Source organism: Callospermophilus lateralis, chromosome 20 (assembly GCF_048772815.1).
Source record: "Callospermophilus lateralis isolate mCalLat2 chromosome 20, mCalLat2.hap1, whole genome shotgun sequence".
Lineage (NCBI taxonomy): Eukaryota > Metazoa > Chordata > Mammalia > Rodentia > Sciuridae > Callospermophilus > Callospermophilus lateralis.
In genome coordinates, this window is record NC_135324.1 from 18,782,598 (window position 1) to 18,801,995 (window position 19,398).

The window sequence follows — 19,398 nt, forward strand, 5'->3', positions numbered from 1 at the left end:
CTCACTGCTTTAAGATCATTGCGGGACTACTGCCTTCCAAATGTCTTTCTGACCCCACTAATATGTAAAATTTAGGTAATTTGCTTTTCCTAAGGACAGTGATTAAAGGGAAGTAGATCAAGGTTACAACTACTTGAGTTGGCATCTAATGCCACAGCCTCAGAAAAGACAAATAAAGGAAGTTGGTAATCCTGTGTATTCTGACTTTGATATGAAGGAAAATGCTATCATCAGCTTTTAATCTACTGTTCTTATTTATCGAGCAATTTTTCATTGATGTCGATCAGATCAAACATGGAGCAAGATACACTGGACAGAGACAGAGACTGAGCTCTTAGGGACCTGGAGTATGGTCAGGAAAATAGGACAGGTTTACAGAGACTACAATGGAGATACTCAACACAAGAGCTCCAAGTGGGATCTGAGGCCGGAAAGGTCACTTTCAGATGCATGAGAAGGGAAAGGCTACAGGGAGGAAGCAGGGAATACAGAGGGATGCTAGCCCCAGAATCATGTCTAGGAACCTACACAAAATTGTGGCTGTGGGACTGTGTGTGGGAAGTCATTTAAAGAAATCTGACCATCCAAGGTCTTAACTTGCTGAAGTTCACCTTATTGATATGGGAGGAATTGGAAGTTATTTTGTATAAAAATTGACTGACCTAGGTAGATTTTAAAAGATGAGAATCTTGGAACTAAGTACAAGAAGAAATGAAGTTGGAAAAGCAGAGTAAATGGACACAAGGAAATCAGATAAAATTGTTGTCCAGGTAGAACACTGCAGAAGAAAAACCACTTTAGGGGAAAAAAAAAAAAAAAAATAAAGGAAATGACGACCTTTAGGAATGGTGAACTATTCATCACCCAAGGTGGTTCTTTTAGTTTTTGATCTTCCACTGAAAATAGTATTACCCTTACCTAAGTATCTAATAATAAATGCTCCTTAGAATATTATTCCAAAATTTTAAAAATGTCTGCACATGATCAAAATAACTTGAAATGTATTCTGTAGCTTTTATACACTAGAAAAAAAGTTCTTTTCAAAATACCAACTGCTAGATGAACTTCCAGAGATTGTAGCTTTCTTTTAACCCAAATCATCTGTGTATATATTTCAATATATTTTTTCTACACTTTTTAATATTAATTCTAAGAAATGAATGGAAGGTGTGGAAAGAAAGGATGGAGGAATCTTTGTCCATTTGGGGAGAGTTCATATTTTTACCCTGTTTTGCAGGCTGTAATTTTAAATAAGTGCTAGCCGAGAGGTTTCATTGTTTAGAACCACAGGCTTTATATTACCTTAAAAAAAAAAAAAACCTCTCAGCCACATGATTCTGGCAGCAATGCAAATCTAGCACCACCCAGGAGGGAGCAGGCTAGCTCCTCTGCTCATTTCTGCCAGGGTAGAGGAATGCTGGACACCAGGAGAGTAAGGAGGCTGCAGCACACTGCTCCCCAGCCCCACACCTTGGGCCTCCTGTTGGGACACACAGGTAAGCTGCTGGGCACTGATCCAAGCAGAGCACTACTTGGGAGCAAGCCACAAAGGTCAAGTTCACGGCACTGGAGGAGCCTCACACGGCTTCTCAACACCTCCCTTTGGCTGTAGTTGGGCTCGTTAGGTCCCAGGCTTATTACTTTACCCATAAATTCCTAAAATGATTCTTTTGCATGTTATTATTTATATCTTTGCAAATTACTCTGCATCAGGCTGTCCAGAAGGCTATAAAGATACACTAAAATAGCAACTGAACATGTTTGCTCATAACAAACCCACAGCTAGTTATTAACCTGTTATTCTTTGTTATTCAGAAACTGGATGATCTTTCAGCAATCTTTATTGCTTAACAATGGACTACTTCTGTATAGGAAGTTCAGTTCTCAATGTCAATGTTTTAAAATAACAAATGGATAAAGTATAGGACAACAATGAAGTAAAACACTATAAAGATGAAATCTTCCCATAATATGGCAGTAGTCTCAAAATATAAAACTTAGTGTTATAAATTTGGGTTATTAATGAATTTTTTATATCACAATTTGTATTTACATTTAGATGTCAGAAACTGAGCTGGAAAAGATAAAAATAGGAACAGCCCAGCATTTTGAAAATGACAAAAAGAATGTTTCTTGGTTGAAGGAAGGTAAGTCCTTATGCTCTTGATTTTTTTATATTGGTGTAAAAACTGTGATTTTATTTATAAGCAAAAGATGCTAAGGTAGAAGAAGATAGGCCTCAAGAGTTCAAGTGATTTTTGTACTTCTGATTTTCTTTTTGTCACACAAGTGGCCTAAGTAGTATCGTGAGCATCTTCAGTACTGAAATCCCTCTTAAAGTCTCTGTATGGCAGGAAACAGGTTACTCTGCTGGTAAGGTGTAATGCTCATTTTTACCTCGGGAATATATTCTCTTTGAGGGCTTTGTACTACTGTAGGTTTTTCTCCTTTATGGTCAAGAAGTCTAAGTAATTGGAGGACAAGTATTTTTAAATAATAATCACAGAAAGGAAAGCCTGCTGTAGGAAACAATGCCTACAAATAGAATCACCGTTCACCGCAATTAGGGAGGCCACCTTCCCCAGGGAGCGCACTGCAGCCACCAGCACAGCATGCGTAAACGGCTGCTTCTTGAAACACACACAATCGATATCCCTCCTGTGAGAAGTATACATCCGTGCACTTTGGAAACTAGGTCTAAAGTGATTATTTGCCAGAAGGCTTCATTTTCTCGTCTTTTGGTGTTATAAATGTCTTTAACATCTCTTAAAGAAAGCTGATTTGGTACTGCATCTAAAGGGATGCTCCATCTTGTTCACCTTTTAATTAGTCTACTAAATTGCAAGAAAACAGCTCTTAAGTAGTTAAAAGTTTTAATACTTGTCTTATGAGGTAGAAGGCAACTGATAAAAATATCAAGAAACTTATATAAACCCAAACAGCAATAATAACGTTAGCAACACTTGCAGTGTGTCATGGCGACTGCTGAACAGGGCAACCCCTTGCTGCACACCCCTCATCTACCAGTGAGACCACAGAGCCTGACAGAGCTCCAGGGACTTGCCCAAATTACAAGGTTACAAATCCCAAGTGGTGCAAACCTGGGCCATGATTCTAACCACCACCAGCACGATCACCAGGAACAATGGCTGAGTCAGCTGTCAGGACGGGATCCTTGATCACAAGGCCTTTTCTACAATGTTCAACACCTCCAACAGCTTCACCAGATCTCACTGCACTCCCATCCTGCCTCTACTCTTACACTAAAAATATTCCCTTTAAAAAAATATCCTTTCTTTTATCCAATTGCCTGCAACTAAATTTAATAATAAGAACTTGTTTCTTTAAGGGAATTTATTTCTAATAAAATAGTAGACACAGATATAAACTACTCTCATAATTAGTCTCTTCAAAAGCCACAGGGCTAGAAAATACTCTAACTTCTTTTTATCAAAAGATCTGTTAAATAGACCACTTTAAAAATAACAGGGAAGGAAAAAATAACTTGGCTCAAAACACCCCTTGCTTCTCTCATGAACTCCAAATCCATGGAGATAGAGCTGTTCCTCCCTGCTACACACAGTGAAGCTCATATTACTTATTTTTACTTTAATTGCTCTAAGCTGTGGGTGTCTCATAGAGATATAGTAATGAAATTGATAGACCAATCAATTGTTTCCTGAAGAATTTTCTTTAAAAATATTATGTCCATTAAGTACAACATAGGCATTGAATTCTTGTAATCTATAAAGTCTAATTTCCCAGCTGACCTGTATTATCCCATTTGGACACTTCATTTAAGCTACACTCAAATTATGTTTACAATATTTCATAAAAGGAAATTGAGCCAGATTCGACATGACAAAATCTTAATTAGGAATTATCAGGATGGGTTAGTTTTCAAACATAACTGTCTTTCTCTTTTGCGATTAAGAAAAAGTATATGAATCGGCTTATATTAAAAATAAAATAAAATAAAATAAAAGACAAACCATGTGCAGTGGAAAGAACACATCTGAAGTCAGGCAGACCTGGCATTAGATCTGCACTTCGATGTGTGACTGCAACGTGGTACCTCACCTTTCTGGGCCTCAGTTTCCTTGCCTGGAGATTAGACTACCTGCTTTGTGAGATTATGGAAATGAGATTCCATTATTTCTGTTTCTTTCCTTTTTTAAAACATGACTCAAAATAGTACAGTTATGTTTTTTGAAAGCGTGGCTCACATCATAAACACCTGTACTGAAAACAGCACTGTGTATTTCAGTGTTCTGTGTACATCCTTTTGATGCCTACAATCTGGTGTGCAGTAGAATTGTCTCTGTTTTACTGATTACGGGTTTGCAGTTAGGAGAAACTTTGCATCTTGCTCAAACTTGCAGAACAGGTAAGTGGCCGACTGAATCTCAAACCCAGACCCCCAGGTTCCAACTTTTATTCTTTTAATTAAACCACTTGCTCAAGGGACTTCCCCAACAGCAATCAATAAAAGTTTTGAATTCAACAACCTTTTTCCCACCACCCCACTTTATAAAAGTGAAATACATGCTTGAAGGTTTTCAAAACAGTTTTCTTCTCAGATGACAAAAGTGGTGACATCTCTACATCTCGCAGGGCAGAGCCTCTGTTGCCGCCAGAGGAACCCTTTCCTTGCTGAGTTCAGGTTGAAGCGCCACCCACTGGGCGGTGTGCTCAGGGCACCCAGCATAGCACAGGACCTTCTGCAAGCATGGCAGGGTGCCAGAGTCAGCGCTCTCTTCCCCATCCGGAGGGCAGCTAGTTTTCTAACTCCTCACCTCCAAAAATCTTTCAAATGCAATCCAGGGTTTAATAACTGTAATTTATTAATATATAGACAAAGTCTTAGAGCGCTTGTGTTCAGGGATCTTATTGTTTAATTCTTTTGCTTTTGTGGGAAAGAAGAAAGGCTCTTATCTGCCCTCACATGGATCAAGGGCTTGAGAGCTCAGGGGTGGTATCAAAGAGCTGAGGAAAGTCACACCCAGGGCTATCTCAATAACTAAGGTGAAACTGTTTGAGAAACACCACAGGCAGAACTGAACGGAATCCTATTTCACCCTCTCTCAAGTCATCCAATCACCTACCAATACCACTTGTGTTGCCCTGAACTTCTAATTTCTAAAATTGCACATGTGTCTGATTCTTGGGATCTAACTGAAGGAATTAGAAAATAATGCTAAAGAGCAAGACAACTGATTCTGAAATAAGATGTTCAGGGACATTTTTGGAGAAAACTTGCTTTAAGATCATCAGAGAAACAAGACTTGATATTGAAATAAACACCAAGAAAGGGAACTGTATCATGTAATTGGACCCAAGTGACCTGAAGGCCACTCACCATCTCTCTGCACTGGTGAAGAGGAGTTAAAGCTAGGGCCAAAGCCACCAGGGAGGCTGGAGAGGCTGTGTTGGAGTGAGGGAAGTGGGTGTGTTGGCTAGCTGTCTTTGTGTGCATTAACACATTAGAAAAAGGGAAAACAACTGAATTCCAACTTCACGTCAAGTGGTTGGACATTGGTTCCATGTTGTTACTGTGGATCTGAGAGCAGGGACTAATGTTCACATCAGTATGTAAATCTAACGGGTGTGCAGAGTGGTGTAGGGCAGGCAGAGGAAAGGACGAAATGGAAGAGAATGGTGGCTAAGACAGGAATATAGGTCCTGAGTGAAAAACTATATGAAGAAAAAATTGATGTAACATAGAAATTGGGGGGGGGGAATTACAGGTGGAACAAGATAGTGCAATACCCCCATTAAGTCAGGGAGCCGTCTGGGTAAGCATTTCAGTGAGCATTTCAGCTTGCAGCTCACACCATTTGACATGGAAGAGAAAAATTGCAAGAAGGGTTGGAGGCCCTTAAATTGTTGCCATTTGCAGTTTAAAATGACAGCATCACCAGTGTTTGTGGCAATTCTTTAGTGTCTCCTGAGTTTTCAGTAGAAACTGGAAGTCTGGGTTTCTATGTGAAATCTCTTCACTGCTAAAGAATAAGTAATAAAATGATTACAAAGACAACAATAAGATATCAGGCGGAACAAGTGAAGCCAGGTTCTGTGGGTATCTGTCAGTCCACAGTTGCCAGTTGGTAACTGCTGCCATAGGAGTTTGCATCTAGAAAAAATCTAATATAATTTCCTGAAACTGGTTTTCCATAAACATGGCTATAACAGCACAGATATCTACCAATCAATCATCTCCCTACCTACCAGTCTCTATACTCATACTTACACGTATATAGTATGTATTTACATATATGTATAAGCAAAGGTAAGATAATAATCATTTAACCTAGATAATGTGAAATTAAGAATATTGAAATAAAAAAACTCTTCTTCCAAAGACTAGCTACCTGTGATTGTTTTAGAGGATTTTTCTCTTCATAGTCATGATTGGGAAAGAACAAAATCATGCCAAGGTGCAAATGTACATTCAATGCACCCAAACAATGACCTGGCATCTTGAATACACTGGTTATCATTTAATCAGAATTAATAAACATTAGAAACTAACAATCCAAAATACTGGAAAATAACCTAGAGGTCCAAAAATCCATGTTCCCCAAGTTCCCTACTGAATGTAAGGCAAAGCCTGAAATTCCGCCTTGTTCCTGACCTCATGCTTGTTTGCAAATGAGATGGAGAAAGTGAACATCTTACATTTATTAGCATTCATAAAACCATGGACTTCTCTTTAATTCCAAGTGAAGGTGATTTATTCACTTGCTCAAATATTAATTTGAGGTCATGAACATTAAAATGATTCCAAAACTTTCATTTTATTCAATTTAGGAACCATCTGATGTGGCTCCTCTTGAACCTACAGACAACTAAAGACACGGATTCCAAAAGATGAAAATGTCAATGATTCCAGTGCTTAAGGAACTAAGAGCTCTGCTATAATGCCTAAATATTAACCCATGCTAATTCTGTCACTCAGATAATTCTCCCTTCTAAAAGGGTGTGTGTGTGTGTGTGTGTGTGTGTGTGTGTGTGTGTCTGGCTTAAAAATGCAGCCCAGGTAATGCCTATTTTAAATTGTTAATTCACAAGTAGCCTATCTGGACATCTCTTTACTATGTAAACACAGGAAATGGAATCATTAGCTCTTACTTCTGTACTTTCCATTAATTTGTGAAAATGTGTTACATAGCAGCCAAAGGAGGGTAGAGGAGAAGGCATCAGAGAAATAGAACGTTGTTTTGTTTCATGCATGGAAATCAGATATGAAGACGTGCCCTAGGGAGTCACATCACTGAGTAAAACAAGGACTTTGCCTCAGTCTATGCTGAATCCCACAGATACCAACAGAACACCACAGACTGGGTGATTTGGGAAAAATGAATTTTTTGCAGTTTGGGGGCAAAGAGGTCCAAGGTCAAGGGCCCTCACATGGTGATGCCTCTGACTAGGTCACCCATTCTCACACATGCCTTCCAGGGGACAAGTTCAACCCTCAGCAGACATTCCAGGTAAATCTGACCAGGGTCACTGCTTAAGACCAGGGTCATGCTAGAGACTGGTATGGAATCAGTTGCGTGGGTGTCAGCCCTGGGAGGGGCACCCAGCTGAGAATTCAATGATAAAAAGGAGCCAGCTCAGCTCTGTAAAACTTCTAAGGAGCAACCCAACAGGGAGCAGAGGCTGTGTTCAGAGACTGGACAGGAAGGATGAAAACAAAAAGACAAAGGAGGGAGGGAGGGAGGGAGGGAGGGAGGGAGGGAAGGGACGTGCTTGTGTTGGAAGGTGGGAGCTTGCTGGCCAGGTGGGGCATTGGATAGGTTTTCCTACTGGAAATGAGCAGACACTGGAGATTCTAAGCTGGGGGATGTGAGCAATCATGTATATTGCATGAGATGAAGACATCAACAGAAAGAAAGCACAGAAGATTGTGATTGGTCAAGCCAAAGATGATAACAGGGATAGGATGTCCCTGGGAAGGTGGAAGAAATGGATGAGGAATCTATTTGGAACTGGAGCCTAAAGAACTGGCTGTTGCTTTGGTGTGGGGTGACAGAAAGAAAGGAAGCCAAGGTGACTCCTGGCTTGAGACACTACATGATGGCAACGCTGAGTGGAGAAGAACAAGAGGCTGACCAGCCAAGGGGGGATCAGGACAGGTCATTTATGGAAGGAACCAGGAATATCTCTGTGAGCATTGCCACTGGGCCAACAGTATGTGCAGAATATGTAGCATCAGTTGATCTATGTGGAGTAACACAGACAAGGACATTCTCCTTGAGATTTTGCTTAGACCCTGAAGGAATAAAAATGAAATAAAATTTCTGGTTGAAGGAATGGCAAGTTCAAAGGTGCTAGAAAAAAAAAAGTGTCATGCTCAAAAGGGGACAGAAAGCAAGAGTTACTGGAACATTTTGGCCCAAAAGAAGATTGGCACCCCATGAGCACAAACAGGGACTTCAGCCAGGAAGGAGTTCTAGAGTCTTTCCTCCACCCAGATGGGCAATTTGAATTCCACTAACCTCTTTCCCCTGGGAATGCCTACCAAAGACACAGCTCGCATTGTAGTAATTATCCCTAAAGAACTAGGCGTGCAACTTCCAAAATTTAGCAAAACTGAAAGATAACTTTATCAGCTCTTAAGAGGAAAATTATGGACACTGAGTCTGGATAAGTTAGAAGGGGTTTATGGGAGGGTAGGAGAGCAGCTCCCAGGGCGGAAGGCAAGCTGAAGCACGTGAGGCAGGGACCAATCCAGCTCCTGTGAGTGTGAGAGGAAGACGATATGTTCAGGTCAGCCCTCATGGAATAAAGGAGCTCCACAGAATGCTTCTATCCTCAGCCCTCCTCTGGACTGTGAGAGAGGTCATCAACTTCAACCATGAGTCCACCTCCAGGCCAGGCAGCAGGGGACCCTGGGCAACAGCACTGCAAGGCTACACGGAGGAGAGGCCGTGTTTCTTCAGAAGCACACAGTCCCACATCAGCACAAAGGTGATTGCCTGCTGCACTGCCCCAGTCTACTCCAAGAGCCAGGAAGCAGTGACCTCCTTCTAGAGCTTTGCTCCACAAGGGGCAATATTTTCTAAGTACCCGACGTGCTGCTGATGAAGCACTGAACATTTCAGGAAGGAGCAGCACTTAAATGTCTTGGCTTCGACTAAAGGTCTAATGCCAGAATCATTTTGATTCTCTGATAACCTTATTTTATGTTTAGAAAGTTCAGGGAAAGATGAGATCTTCCGTGTTCTCATAGGTCAACAAATTAAATTCCAGTGGCACATCCTACACTTGGCGGTTGAAATTTCCTCCCAACTCAGCCTATAAAGTAGTCAGTCCATTTCGTATGAAATGATGCTCTGATCCCAATGGAGCGGAGGCCTAGAAGTTGCTATGTCAGCCTGAGATGACGACCCGATGAATTAATCAGTACAAAGTCCCTATCAGTTATTAAACAGCAGATTTAAAGACTCTCTTCCAATGATGATAGGGTAGTACATCAAAACCAGAATGATCTTAGCTCACCATTATTAATTGTGATTTTATGAACTAGGAGTGAAACAATCCATAGAGACTGGGAGCCAATCTCTCCTATCTCAACAAGAAGAGAAAAATGTAGATAACTAAAAACTTTGAGAGATTTACACCTTTCAACAGAGATTTCCAGCCGAATCATTCATTTTTGCCTGTGTCACAACAGCCATTGATGTGATACACCTAATCAACATTAGCAGAAAGAGCAATCTCATGGCGAGAGGGAAAAGACTCTTAGGTTCCACGCCTCAGGGATAAGGACATTGCCTTTTTTGTAAATTTCACAAAGAGATACTTTGCGTTTATATGATTATGGCCCATTTCTTTCAGCTTAGGAGATGCATTTAGAGGGAATATAGTCTCCAATAAAAGGCACCTATACAAGGTGCTCACCAGACCATTAGTAAAGAAAAGGAACGTGAACAGAGAGAATGGAGACATCACTCCACATGCATAAATCATTTCAAGCATTTCAACTATTATTTAAGTCTGTGGAGAAGTGAATGCAAAGACAAAGGCAAGGGCAAGCACAGGAGTTCTGCCCATGTATGCCTTGAAGCAGCAGCAGCAAGGACAATGTGTAGAGGCCCGGGTTAAAAAAGACATGGCAGCTCTTCCTCCTGAAAAGTGTTGGCCAGCTCCATGTCACTGTGACCAAAGCAAGACCTAAGCAACCTAGGGGAGGGAAGGCTTATTTTGGGCCTGTGGTTTCAGAGGTTCAGTCCATGGACTACACTGTTTTGGGCCCAGATAAGGCAGAATGTCATGATGGAAGGGCATGACATCCAGGAGAGGGTCAAAGGAGCCAAGGACAAAATACGCAATCCCCAAGGCACACCCCAGTGACCTACCTCCTCAAGTCACAGCCCATCTGCCTGTCAACATCCATAATGCATTCAAACCGTTAACCCATCAAATGGATTAATCCCCTGGTTATCATAATCTAACCATTTCACCTCCTCCATTAACATTGGGGTTTTGGGGGGACAACCTTATATCCAAACCATAGCACATATGAATAGGGCTCTGAAACAAAGCAGTTATATTGCAGAATGTAAGAGAAGACTTCATGACTACCTGTTTTTATTTTTTTCGTGGTTCTAGGGACTAAAACCAGGGGTGCTCTATCACTGAAACACATCCCAGCCCTTTTTATTTTATTGTTTTAAATTCTGAGACAGGATCTTCCTTGTGATTCTCCTGCCTCAGTCTCCTGAGTCACTGGGATTATAGGTGTACACCACTGTACCCAGCTTAAGGAAAAAAAAAAGGAAGGGAAGGAGGGAGGGGACTGGAGAAGAAAGCCTACATTTGCACCCCTCTTTTACTGTGGAAATTTTTCCTTCTTATATTTAGAAAATTCAGCATTATAGATAGGAAAGAAAAGCTCTTCTAGAGACACAAAAGATCAAAATAAAACATCTTAACTATAAATTTCATGAAAATATAAAAAAAATCTATAACTATTCCATTCTCTTCTGGAGAATAAAGAATAAAGCAAATTCTATATCCAGATCACAAATTAATTTAAAAAATTAACACTGCTCTTTACATGCATCTTAAAACTAATCTCCAACATGTGCAAATCCAGATTGCCAAGACGAACTTTTCACACTATACAAGCAGCATTTGTTTTATAAAATAATATAAACTTAAGTAAACTAGATCAACAAATGTTCTCCTTTCCTGCAAGACACAGACTTACACATGGAAGAGTCGGTAATTCTCACACTCGAGAAACTTAAAATTCAGTTTGGGAACAAAACACCAACAGTACCTCCTGTCTGCTGTGGAAGTAGACAAGCAGAGGTCTCTGGTGGGACTTCAAATGCAGCAGGTTGTGCAAAACCAGCATGGAAACGTGTTTTTAGTATTAACTCTCACACACACCAAACCACAGGAACAACCCAAGTCCTAAGAGGCAGCTTTCTCTTACAATTAAAAGAGAAAGTATTTATTTGCTTTTGATGAACTTAGCAGGTTTGTTCCAAAACAACTACATAAAGGAGTCACTTCAAAACAGCAGTATTGATTTTAAAATATTAGATTTCTAACATTTCTCTTTAAAAGACCTTCTGTGTAAATATTTATTTTGTTTTATTGGTTTTTTATATACATAACATTAATAATTTCTGACAAAATTATAAAAGCATGGAATATAATTTGCTCTAATTCAATTCCCAGACTTTCCCTTCACCTCCACTCCTCCCTCATCCTGTTCTTTTCCCTCTACTCTACTAATCTTTCTGCAATTTACTTATAGTTTTTTTTAATTAGTGCCTTGTGGATGTGTATGATAGTCAGATTCGCTGTGATGTATTCATATATGTACACAGGAAAGTTAGGTCAAATTCATCTCACTGTTATTCCCTATCCTATCCCTCCTCCCTTCCCTTCATTCCACTTTGACTCCACTGAACTTTCTTCTATACTTTTTACCTCTCTCCCCGTTTTGGATTAACTTTTGCATATCAGAGAAAACATTCAACATTTTATTTTGGGGGACTGGCTTATTTTGCTTAGCATGACAATTTCCAGTTCCATCCATTTAATAGCAAAAACCATTTCATTATTCTTTATGGTTGAATAATACTTCATTGTTATAAACACCTCATTTTCTTTATCCATTCATCTATTGGAGGGTACCTATGTTGGTTCCACAGCTTGGCTATTGTAAATTGTGCTGCTATAAACATTGATATAGCTGTGTCACTGTAAGTATGCTGATTTTTAGTTCTTTTGAATAAATACAGAGGAGTGGGCTAGCTGAGTCATATGGTGGTCCCATTCCTACTTCTATGAGGAATCTCTATACTTATTTCCAAAGAGGTTTCACTAATTTGCAGTCCTACCAGTAATGTATGAATATATCTTTTTCCCCCACATCCTCACCAACATTTAATATTATTTGTATTCTTGATAATTGCTATGCAATATTTTTTATCACCCCTCCTATTTTATTTTTCTCTTTAAAATATAAAATAATGAATTTCCTCTTTCTAAAATGAAGAAAAAACACAACACACAGCGATAGAGATACTATAAAAGTACAAATTCTGTAGGCCCACACTTGCAGATTAAATAATAGTGCTCTGCCTCTGAATTCTGGGGCAAGGAAACAACCTAGTAGGAATATCTACATAACTTAATATGATAGGATATATGTTTTACCTCAGATATATTTAACTCATTAAGTCCCAAGTTTTCAGTTCTGTGAAAATAATAATTATTTTGAAGTGACCATGGGTTATTATATTGGTCAATCTAAGCTTTCATAGGTGTTCCACATTTGGCAGCAGTACAAAATGGGTTAAGGAAATTAGTCTCATATTCAACTTACACAGATATAGTGAGAAATAACTAAGTCTAACAATTTGTGATAATCATGAGACCAAATAATACAGATACTTAGGAATCAAATTTGATTTTCAAAAAACATTCAACAGGGAAAAGCCACAGGGTTACAGACTAATATTTTGTTGGGGAAAAATATTTTATTCCTTCCTTTTTCTGGCCTTCCCAAAACACATCTACCAGGTACCTTTTGTATATAAGAAAATATGGTGGTTCCTATATGAGAACCAAACACAAGTAAGGATCAAGGCACCTATAGACAGATGGGACATTACCAGGAACTGGAAGTTCCCGCCTTCCTACCTATCTACCTCTACTCCACAATCTCCCACAACTCAACAAACTCAGCCAAAGGAGAAATTCTGTGAATAACACAGCAAATCCATAGGCAGCAACACTGCAAACTGATGGATTTAGTCTTCAGGCATGAAAGCAGCCATATCTGAGGTGTGTTCTGTCCAGACAATGGCACACAGAATTGACTGGGCAAAGGGCATGGGGATAGGAAAGGACTACCTAGATTTTGGCTGTTTGATGGAGGACTTCCCCCAGGCTGTGAGTGTAAACTGAATGTCATAGGAGGCAGGGGAACAATCTGCACCTTGGGCTTGGGGCCAGGAAGGCAGGGAAGACCTAAAAAAGACTCAGTTCTGCACTGCAGATGAGATCTGTGATTGAAAGAGCTTCATGGAGATGGACTGGAAAAGAAAAGTCTGGGGACAAAGAATGTGAAAGCCACAGCTTATAAGGGGTGACTTCTGAACTCAGTTGCTGATTTCCAAAGTGACAGATCAAAGGAGCTGTCCCCAAAAGAGTGCTGGCCCAGCTATGGACTGGAAGTGGTGAGAGGAAAGAGTGTTGAGAGATTACATAAAACTTATTTAGCGGGAATTTCTAACACATATCTCTGTTTGTATGACTTAATGTAAATTATATGCTTATTTTAGAAAATGAGAAAATGAAAATGACAAAAAATTATTCCAGATCCCAACACCCGTAGGTAGCCCCGGTATATATTATGTGGTTTATATTTGTGTCTGTATATGTCTGTGTGTATGTTTCCAGTGACAGTTTACAATCCATTGCACTGACATGAATTTGTAGTCTTAATATTAGCATGCATTATACTTAATACCATGTTTTTCTGGTTGCTAGAGATGTTCAACTATTTTTTCATATATTTGTTGGTCATTTATATTTCATCTTTTAAAAAGTTTCTGTTTTGTTCTTTTGCCCATTTGATGATTGGGGCTCTTTTTTTTTTTTCTGGGTGTTAAGTTTTTTGAGTTCTGTATATACTTCTGGATGTTAATCCTCTATCAAAGTAGTAGCTGGCCAAGATTTTCTCCCATGCTGTAGGCTGTGTCTTCATGCTCTTGATCATTTTGTTTGCTGTACAGAAGATTTTCAGTTTCACAGCATCCCACTTATTGATTCTTGGTTTTATTTCTTGTGCTTTGTGGGGCTTGTTAAGGAAGACAGTGCTAGCAGCATTGTGATGGAGTGTTGACCCTGTTTTAAGTTTCTGGCCTAATTTTAAGTCTTTGATTCATTTCAATTTGAATTGTGCAGGGTGAAAGACAGGGATCTAGTTTCATTTTTTTCTACATATAGCGATCCAACACCATTTTTCTCAACATGATTTTATTTTTCTCAACACCATTTGTTAAAAAGGCTCCCTTTTCACCAAAATATATTTTTGGTACCATTGTCAAGTATCAGATAGACATAAGTATGTGGGTTTGTCTCTGTATTTAATATTCTGTTCCATTGGTCTTCATGCCTATTTTAATGCTCTTTTTGTTACTGTAGCTCTGTAGTATAATTTCACACCAGGTATTTTGATGCCTCCTGCATTGCCATTTTGATAATATTAATTCTGCCTATTCAAGAAGAGGGGTAATCTTTCCATCTTATAAGGTTTTCTTCATCTTATTTATTCAGTGTTCTATGATTTTCATTGTAGAGCACTTTTACCTCCTTGGTTAGATTAATTCACTTTTATAGGTTATTATAAACAGGATGGTTATCCTGATTTTTTAAGTGAATCACTGTTGGAATATGAGAAGATATTGATCTGTGGGTGTTGATCTTGAATCCTGCTACTCTGCTGAACTCATAAGCTCTAGAAATCTTCCGGTGTTTTTTTGTTTTTCTTTTTTTTTGGGGGGGGGTATCTTATAGCATAGGTGCATTTCATCGACAAAGATAGTTTGACTTCTTTTCCTATTTGTATCCCTTTGATTTTCTTTTCTTCCTGATGACTCTGGCTAATGTTTCAAGGTTTATATTCAACAGGATTGGTGAAAGTGGATAGCCTTGTCTTGTAGATGACTTTAGAGGAAATGCTTTTAGTTTTTCTCCATTCTCCATATGCTGGCTTGGGTTTGTCACAAATAGCCTTTATGATGTTACATAAGTTCCTTTCATCCCTAGCTTCTCCAGTATTTTTACATGAATGAGTGCTAGATTATATCACAGATCTCTCTGTATATTCTAAAATGATCATGTGATTTTCTTGTTCTTAATTCTGTTGAAGTGATGAATTATGTTTATTGATTTGTGAATATTGAAACAAATTTACATCCCTGGAATGAAACCTACTTGATCATGATGTATTATCTTCTTGATGTATTTTTGAAAGCATTTTCCTAATGTTTTATTAAGGGTCTCTGCATCTATGTTCGTGGAGGGATATTGATCTATAGTTTTCTTTTTTTGATGTGTCTTTTGTCTGTTTTGGAATCAGGGTTATGCTGGCTTCATAGCATGTATCTGGTAGAGTTCCTTCCCTCTCAAGTTCATGGGATAATTTGACAAAGACTGACATTAGTTCTTCATTAAATATCCAGTACAGCTGAGTTGAAATCCATTGATCTTGGGCTTTTCTTTTCTTTTTCTTTTTTTTGGAAAGCTTTTAATTACTGTTTCAATTTCACTACTGAATATTTGTCTATTTAGGTTTTCTATATTTTCCTGATTCAATTTAAGGAAGTCATGTATATCTAGAAATTGGCCAATGTCTTCTAGATTTTTCAGTTTTTTGGAATATATTTCAAAATAATTTCTAATGATGCTTTGAATTTCAGAACAGTTTGTGGTGATATTCCCTTTTTTCATCTCTGGTTGTATTTATTTGAGACTTATCTTTCTTTTGATTAAGAGTTTATCAATCTTATCATTTTGAATTACCAACTCTGTTACCTTGATCCTGTGTACTTTTTATTCTCAATTTCATTAATTTTGGCTCGCCTCTTAATTATTTCCTGTCTTCTACTAATTTTGGTATTAGTTTGTTCTTCTTTTTCCATGGCTTTGAGGTGGAGCACAAATGGTGATTTGGGATCTATTTTTTTTCTTTAATGTAGGCACTCAGTGCTATAAATTTTCCTCTTAGAATTGCTTTCATACTGTCCCAGAGATATTGATATGTTGCATCTTCTCTCATTTCTGCAAATTTCTTGATTTCTACTCCCATTGTTTCTTTGATCCATTCTTCGAGATTGTTCAATTTCCATGTGTTTTTGTGGTCTCTTATTTTTCTTGCTGATTTCTATTTTCATTCCATTATGATCTGATGGGTTGTATTGATTTGTATTAACTTTTTTTTGTATTTACTTAGATTTACTTTGTGAAGTAGAATATGGTCTATTGTGAAAAAAGTTCCATGAATTATTGAGAAGGTAAATTCAGCTGTTTGGGGGTGGAATATTCTGTAGATGTCCACTGAGTCAATTTGATTTGCAATATTATTATAATAATTATCTCTATTGATTTTATATTGTGACAACCTACCTATTAGTCATAAGGGTGTGTTGAAACCACACAGTATTATTGTGTTTGGGCCTATCTGAGATTTAATGCCATGGAGTACTTTTTATTGTAATTAAGTTGCTGTCATTTGAGGCATATTTACTTTTGTTCTATTTTCTTATTGCATTGTTCCTTTACCAGGATGGAATGGCATTCCTTGTCTCTCCTGATCAATTTTTGCTTTAAATCTACTTTCTCTAATATGAGAATAGCTACCCCTGCTTATATTTGAGGTCTATTTGCATGGAATATTTTTTTCATCCTTTCACCTTTAGCTTATAAATGTTTTTTTCCTTTAAGAGGAGTCTGTTCTAAATAACATAGTTGCATCTTGTTTTTTGTTTTTTTTTTTTGATCTATTTATCTAAGTCTTTTAATTGGGGAGTTGAGACTATTAACATTGTTAGTATGAATATGTTTGTGGATTCTTGCCATTCTGATTTTTTGCTATAGTCAATGCTTTCTTGATTCTTATTTACTATAATATGATTCTACTTATCTTTCTGTATTTGGAAGCTTGGGGGTTGGTTTTTGAATTCCTCTTCCTCAGTATGCAGTTTTGACTATTCTTTATATTGCTGGCTTGGTGGTCACAGATTTCTTCAGTTTATTCTGGTCACAAAAAGGTTTTTTCCCCCTTGAGTTTGAAAAGTGTGATTTGCACCATCAAGTAGTTTTGCCTGGCAGTTGTTTTCTTTTAAAGCTTGAAATATCTCATTCCAGGTCCTCCTTGATTTTAGGGTCTGAATAGAAAAATCATACATGAGTCTTAATGATTTGCCTCTAAATATGACCTGATGTTTCTCTCTTGCAACTTTTAATATTCTTATACATTCAGAATTTTGGTTATGTCTTGGAGAACTTTTCATTTGATCAGGTCTATTTGGGGTCCTGTACACTTTCTGTATGTGAATATTTCTCTCAGTTCTGATATGGAAAAATGTTTGAAAATGTTCCTACTACCTTTATCTTATCTCTCTATATTCTCTTCTATGCCTATGGTTCTCAGGGATGGTCTTTTAATGTTGTCCCAGAGGTCTTATATATTTTGATCATGTTGTATAACTTTTTTCCCTTTGTTATATTCTGCATACTCACATACCTTTTAAGACCTGAAATTTCACTTTTTATGTTACCTAATGTTAGTGATGCCTTAAAGTGAATGAATTTTGTCTTTCATTTCTAGTTCTGCTTGGTCTCTTTTTGCTATTTCTTTATTAGTCTTTCATCTCCTGTATTTGTCCTCTTAATTCATTAGTAAGATCATCTTTTAGTTCACTAAGTTTCTTAATAGTCCAGTTTTTCATAATATTTCTCTGGGATTTCATCCACACCAATGTGAATCCTTCATTGGGTGATTTTTTGGTGGGCGACTTTCCTGTTTCCTCATGTCTTCAGAGGTCTTGGACTTGCACATTAATTGAGGTAGATTCCCTTTCCTCTTTTTTATATGTGTCCTTTTGTGTGTAATTATCTGATCTGTTCTGGGACTTTGTTTTTTTTATGAGTAGATGTTATGGGATGGGACCTGCAGTCCCTCTCTCTTTCTCTTTGGGTCTTTGTTAGTTTGGGGCTTTTGTCTCCTCAATTCTTTGAGTTGGAGAAATGTCAGGGCTCCGGCAGATTGTGTAAGGAGTGAGATTCACTGTAGTTTGGTTGAAATGTATTTTTCAGTATCGGGATTTCTACCCTGTGATCTTCAAATGTGACAGTCTCTTTGCAGCCCCTCACTGAGGGAGACTGGAGTCAGAGGGCACTAATATCAACAACAGAGGTAAAGCCTTAAAACAAATGTCTGGTGCCTTCTTTGACACTATAAGACTAACTGCTATATATATAGGTGGGGTTCAGCATTTGATAAGAGTACCAACATTAAAAAATATGAATTAGATCAAGCATTCAACAGCAGGTTTCTGCTATGTTGTCCACTATATTAGTAGTTCCAAAAACAAGAATGACGTAGGAATTAAATAAACCATAAAGTTTCTGTTATTTAGTGGGATCAAGTTTCTTAAGAGAAAATAGGGTAGAAAGTAGGAGAAAGTTTGAAGTGTTTGAAACAGTGATCAGAGGAAAGGCAGGAGACAGCAGGTATTAGTAGTGAAGAAGGAATAAGTTAACTGAACATAGTGAAAAAGAAAAAAGAGAAAGGAATAGGATATTGTTGCTATTACTGGGGAAAGAGAGTGACAAAGGAAAGACAGGAGGTCCCAGAACCCAGGTAAAAATGAACCAGCAAATATAAGATCAAAATCACTTGAATATAATTGCATTCCACCTAAGTGTAATCTAGGCTAAATAATGAATAGAGGCATACACAACCACATATGCACCCTCACACACACAAAATCATGCCACAATGGAAAAAAGAGAATAATACAATATAATAAAATGATGCTTAAAAAATTCTGAAAAAACTAAATCATTAAAATCAAAAACCACTAAAGATTATAAAACAATAAAATTGAAAAAAAACATTTAAAACTTTTAAAAAGTTAAATATGGGAATATGAAGGAAAAAAGAAGAAAAGCAAAAGGAAGAAAAAAATCTTAATAGGTTTTAGAGGGCTTGTATCTATTGTCGTGGTTAAACTGCTGGCAGGATTGGATTTTCAGTTTATTTATTTATGTATTTATTTCGTTCTGTTTAGGTACAGTCAGTGTTCTTGTGTTCCTCACCTTACTGCCAGCTTCCAATCTCCCAGTATTGGTTGGGAC

General features: G+C 37.9%; 1 protein-coding gene across 2 annotated transcripts in view; it reads left to right on the forward strand.

The window, feature by feature from the left end:
- Nucleotides 1-2,059: 2,059 nt before the first annotated feature.
- Mdfic2 (MyoD family inhibitor domain containing 2) overlaps nucleotides 2,060-19,398 on the forward strand; it is a 92,804-nt gene continuing 75,465 nt past the window's right edge. For both annotated transcript variants that reach the window (XM_077106162.1, XM_077106163.1), the window contains exon 1: nucleotides 2,060-2,147. In XM_077106162.1, coding sequence (XP_076962277.1) covers nucleotides 2,060-2,147 — 88 coding nt within the window. The remainder of the gene's footprint in view (nucleotides 2,148-19,398) is intronic.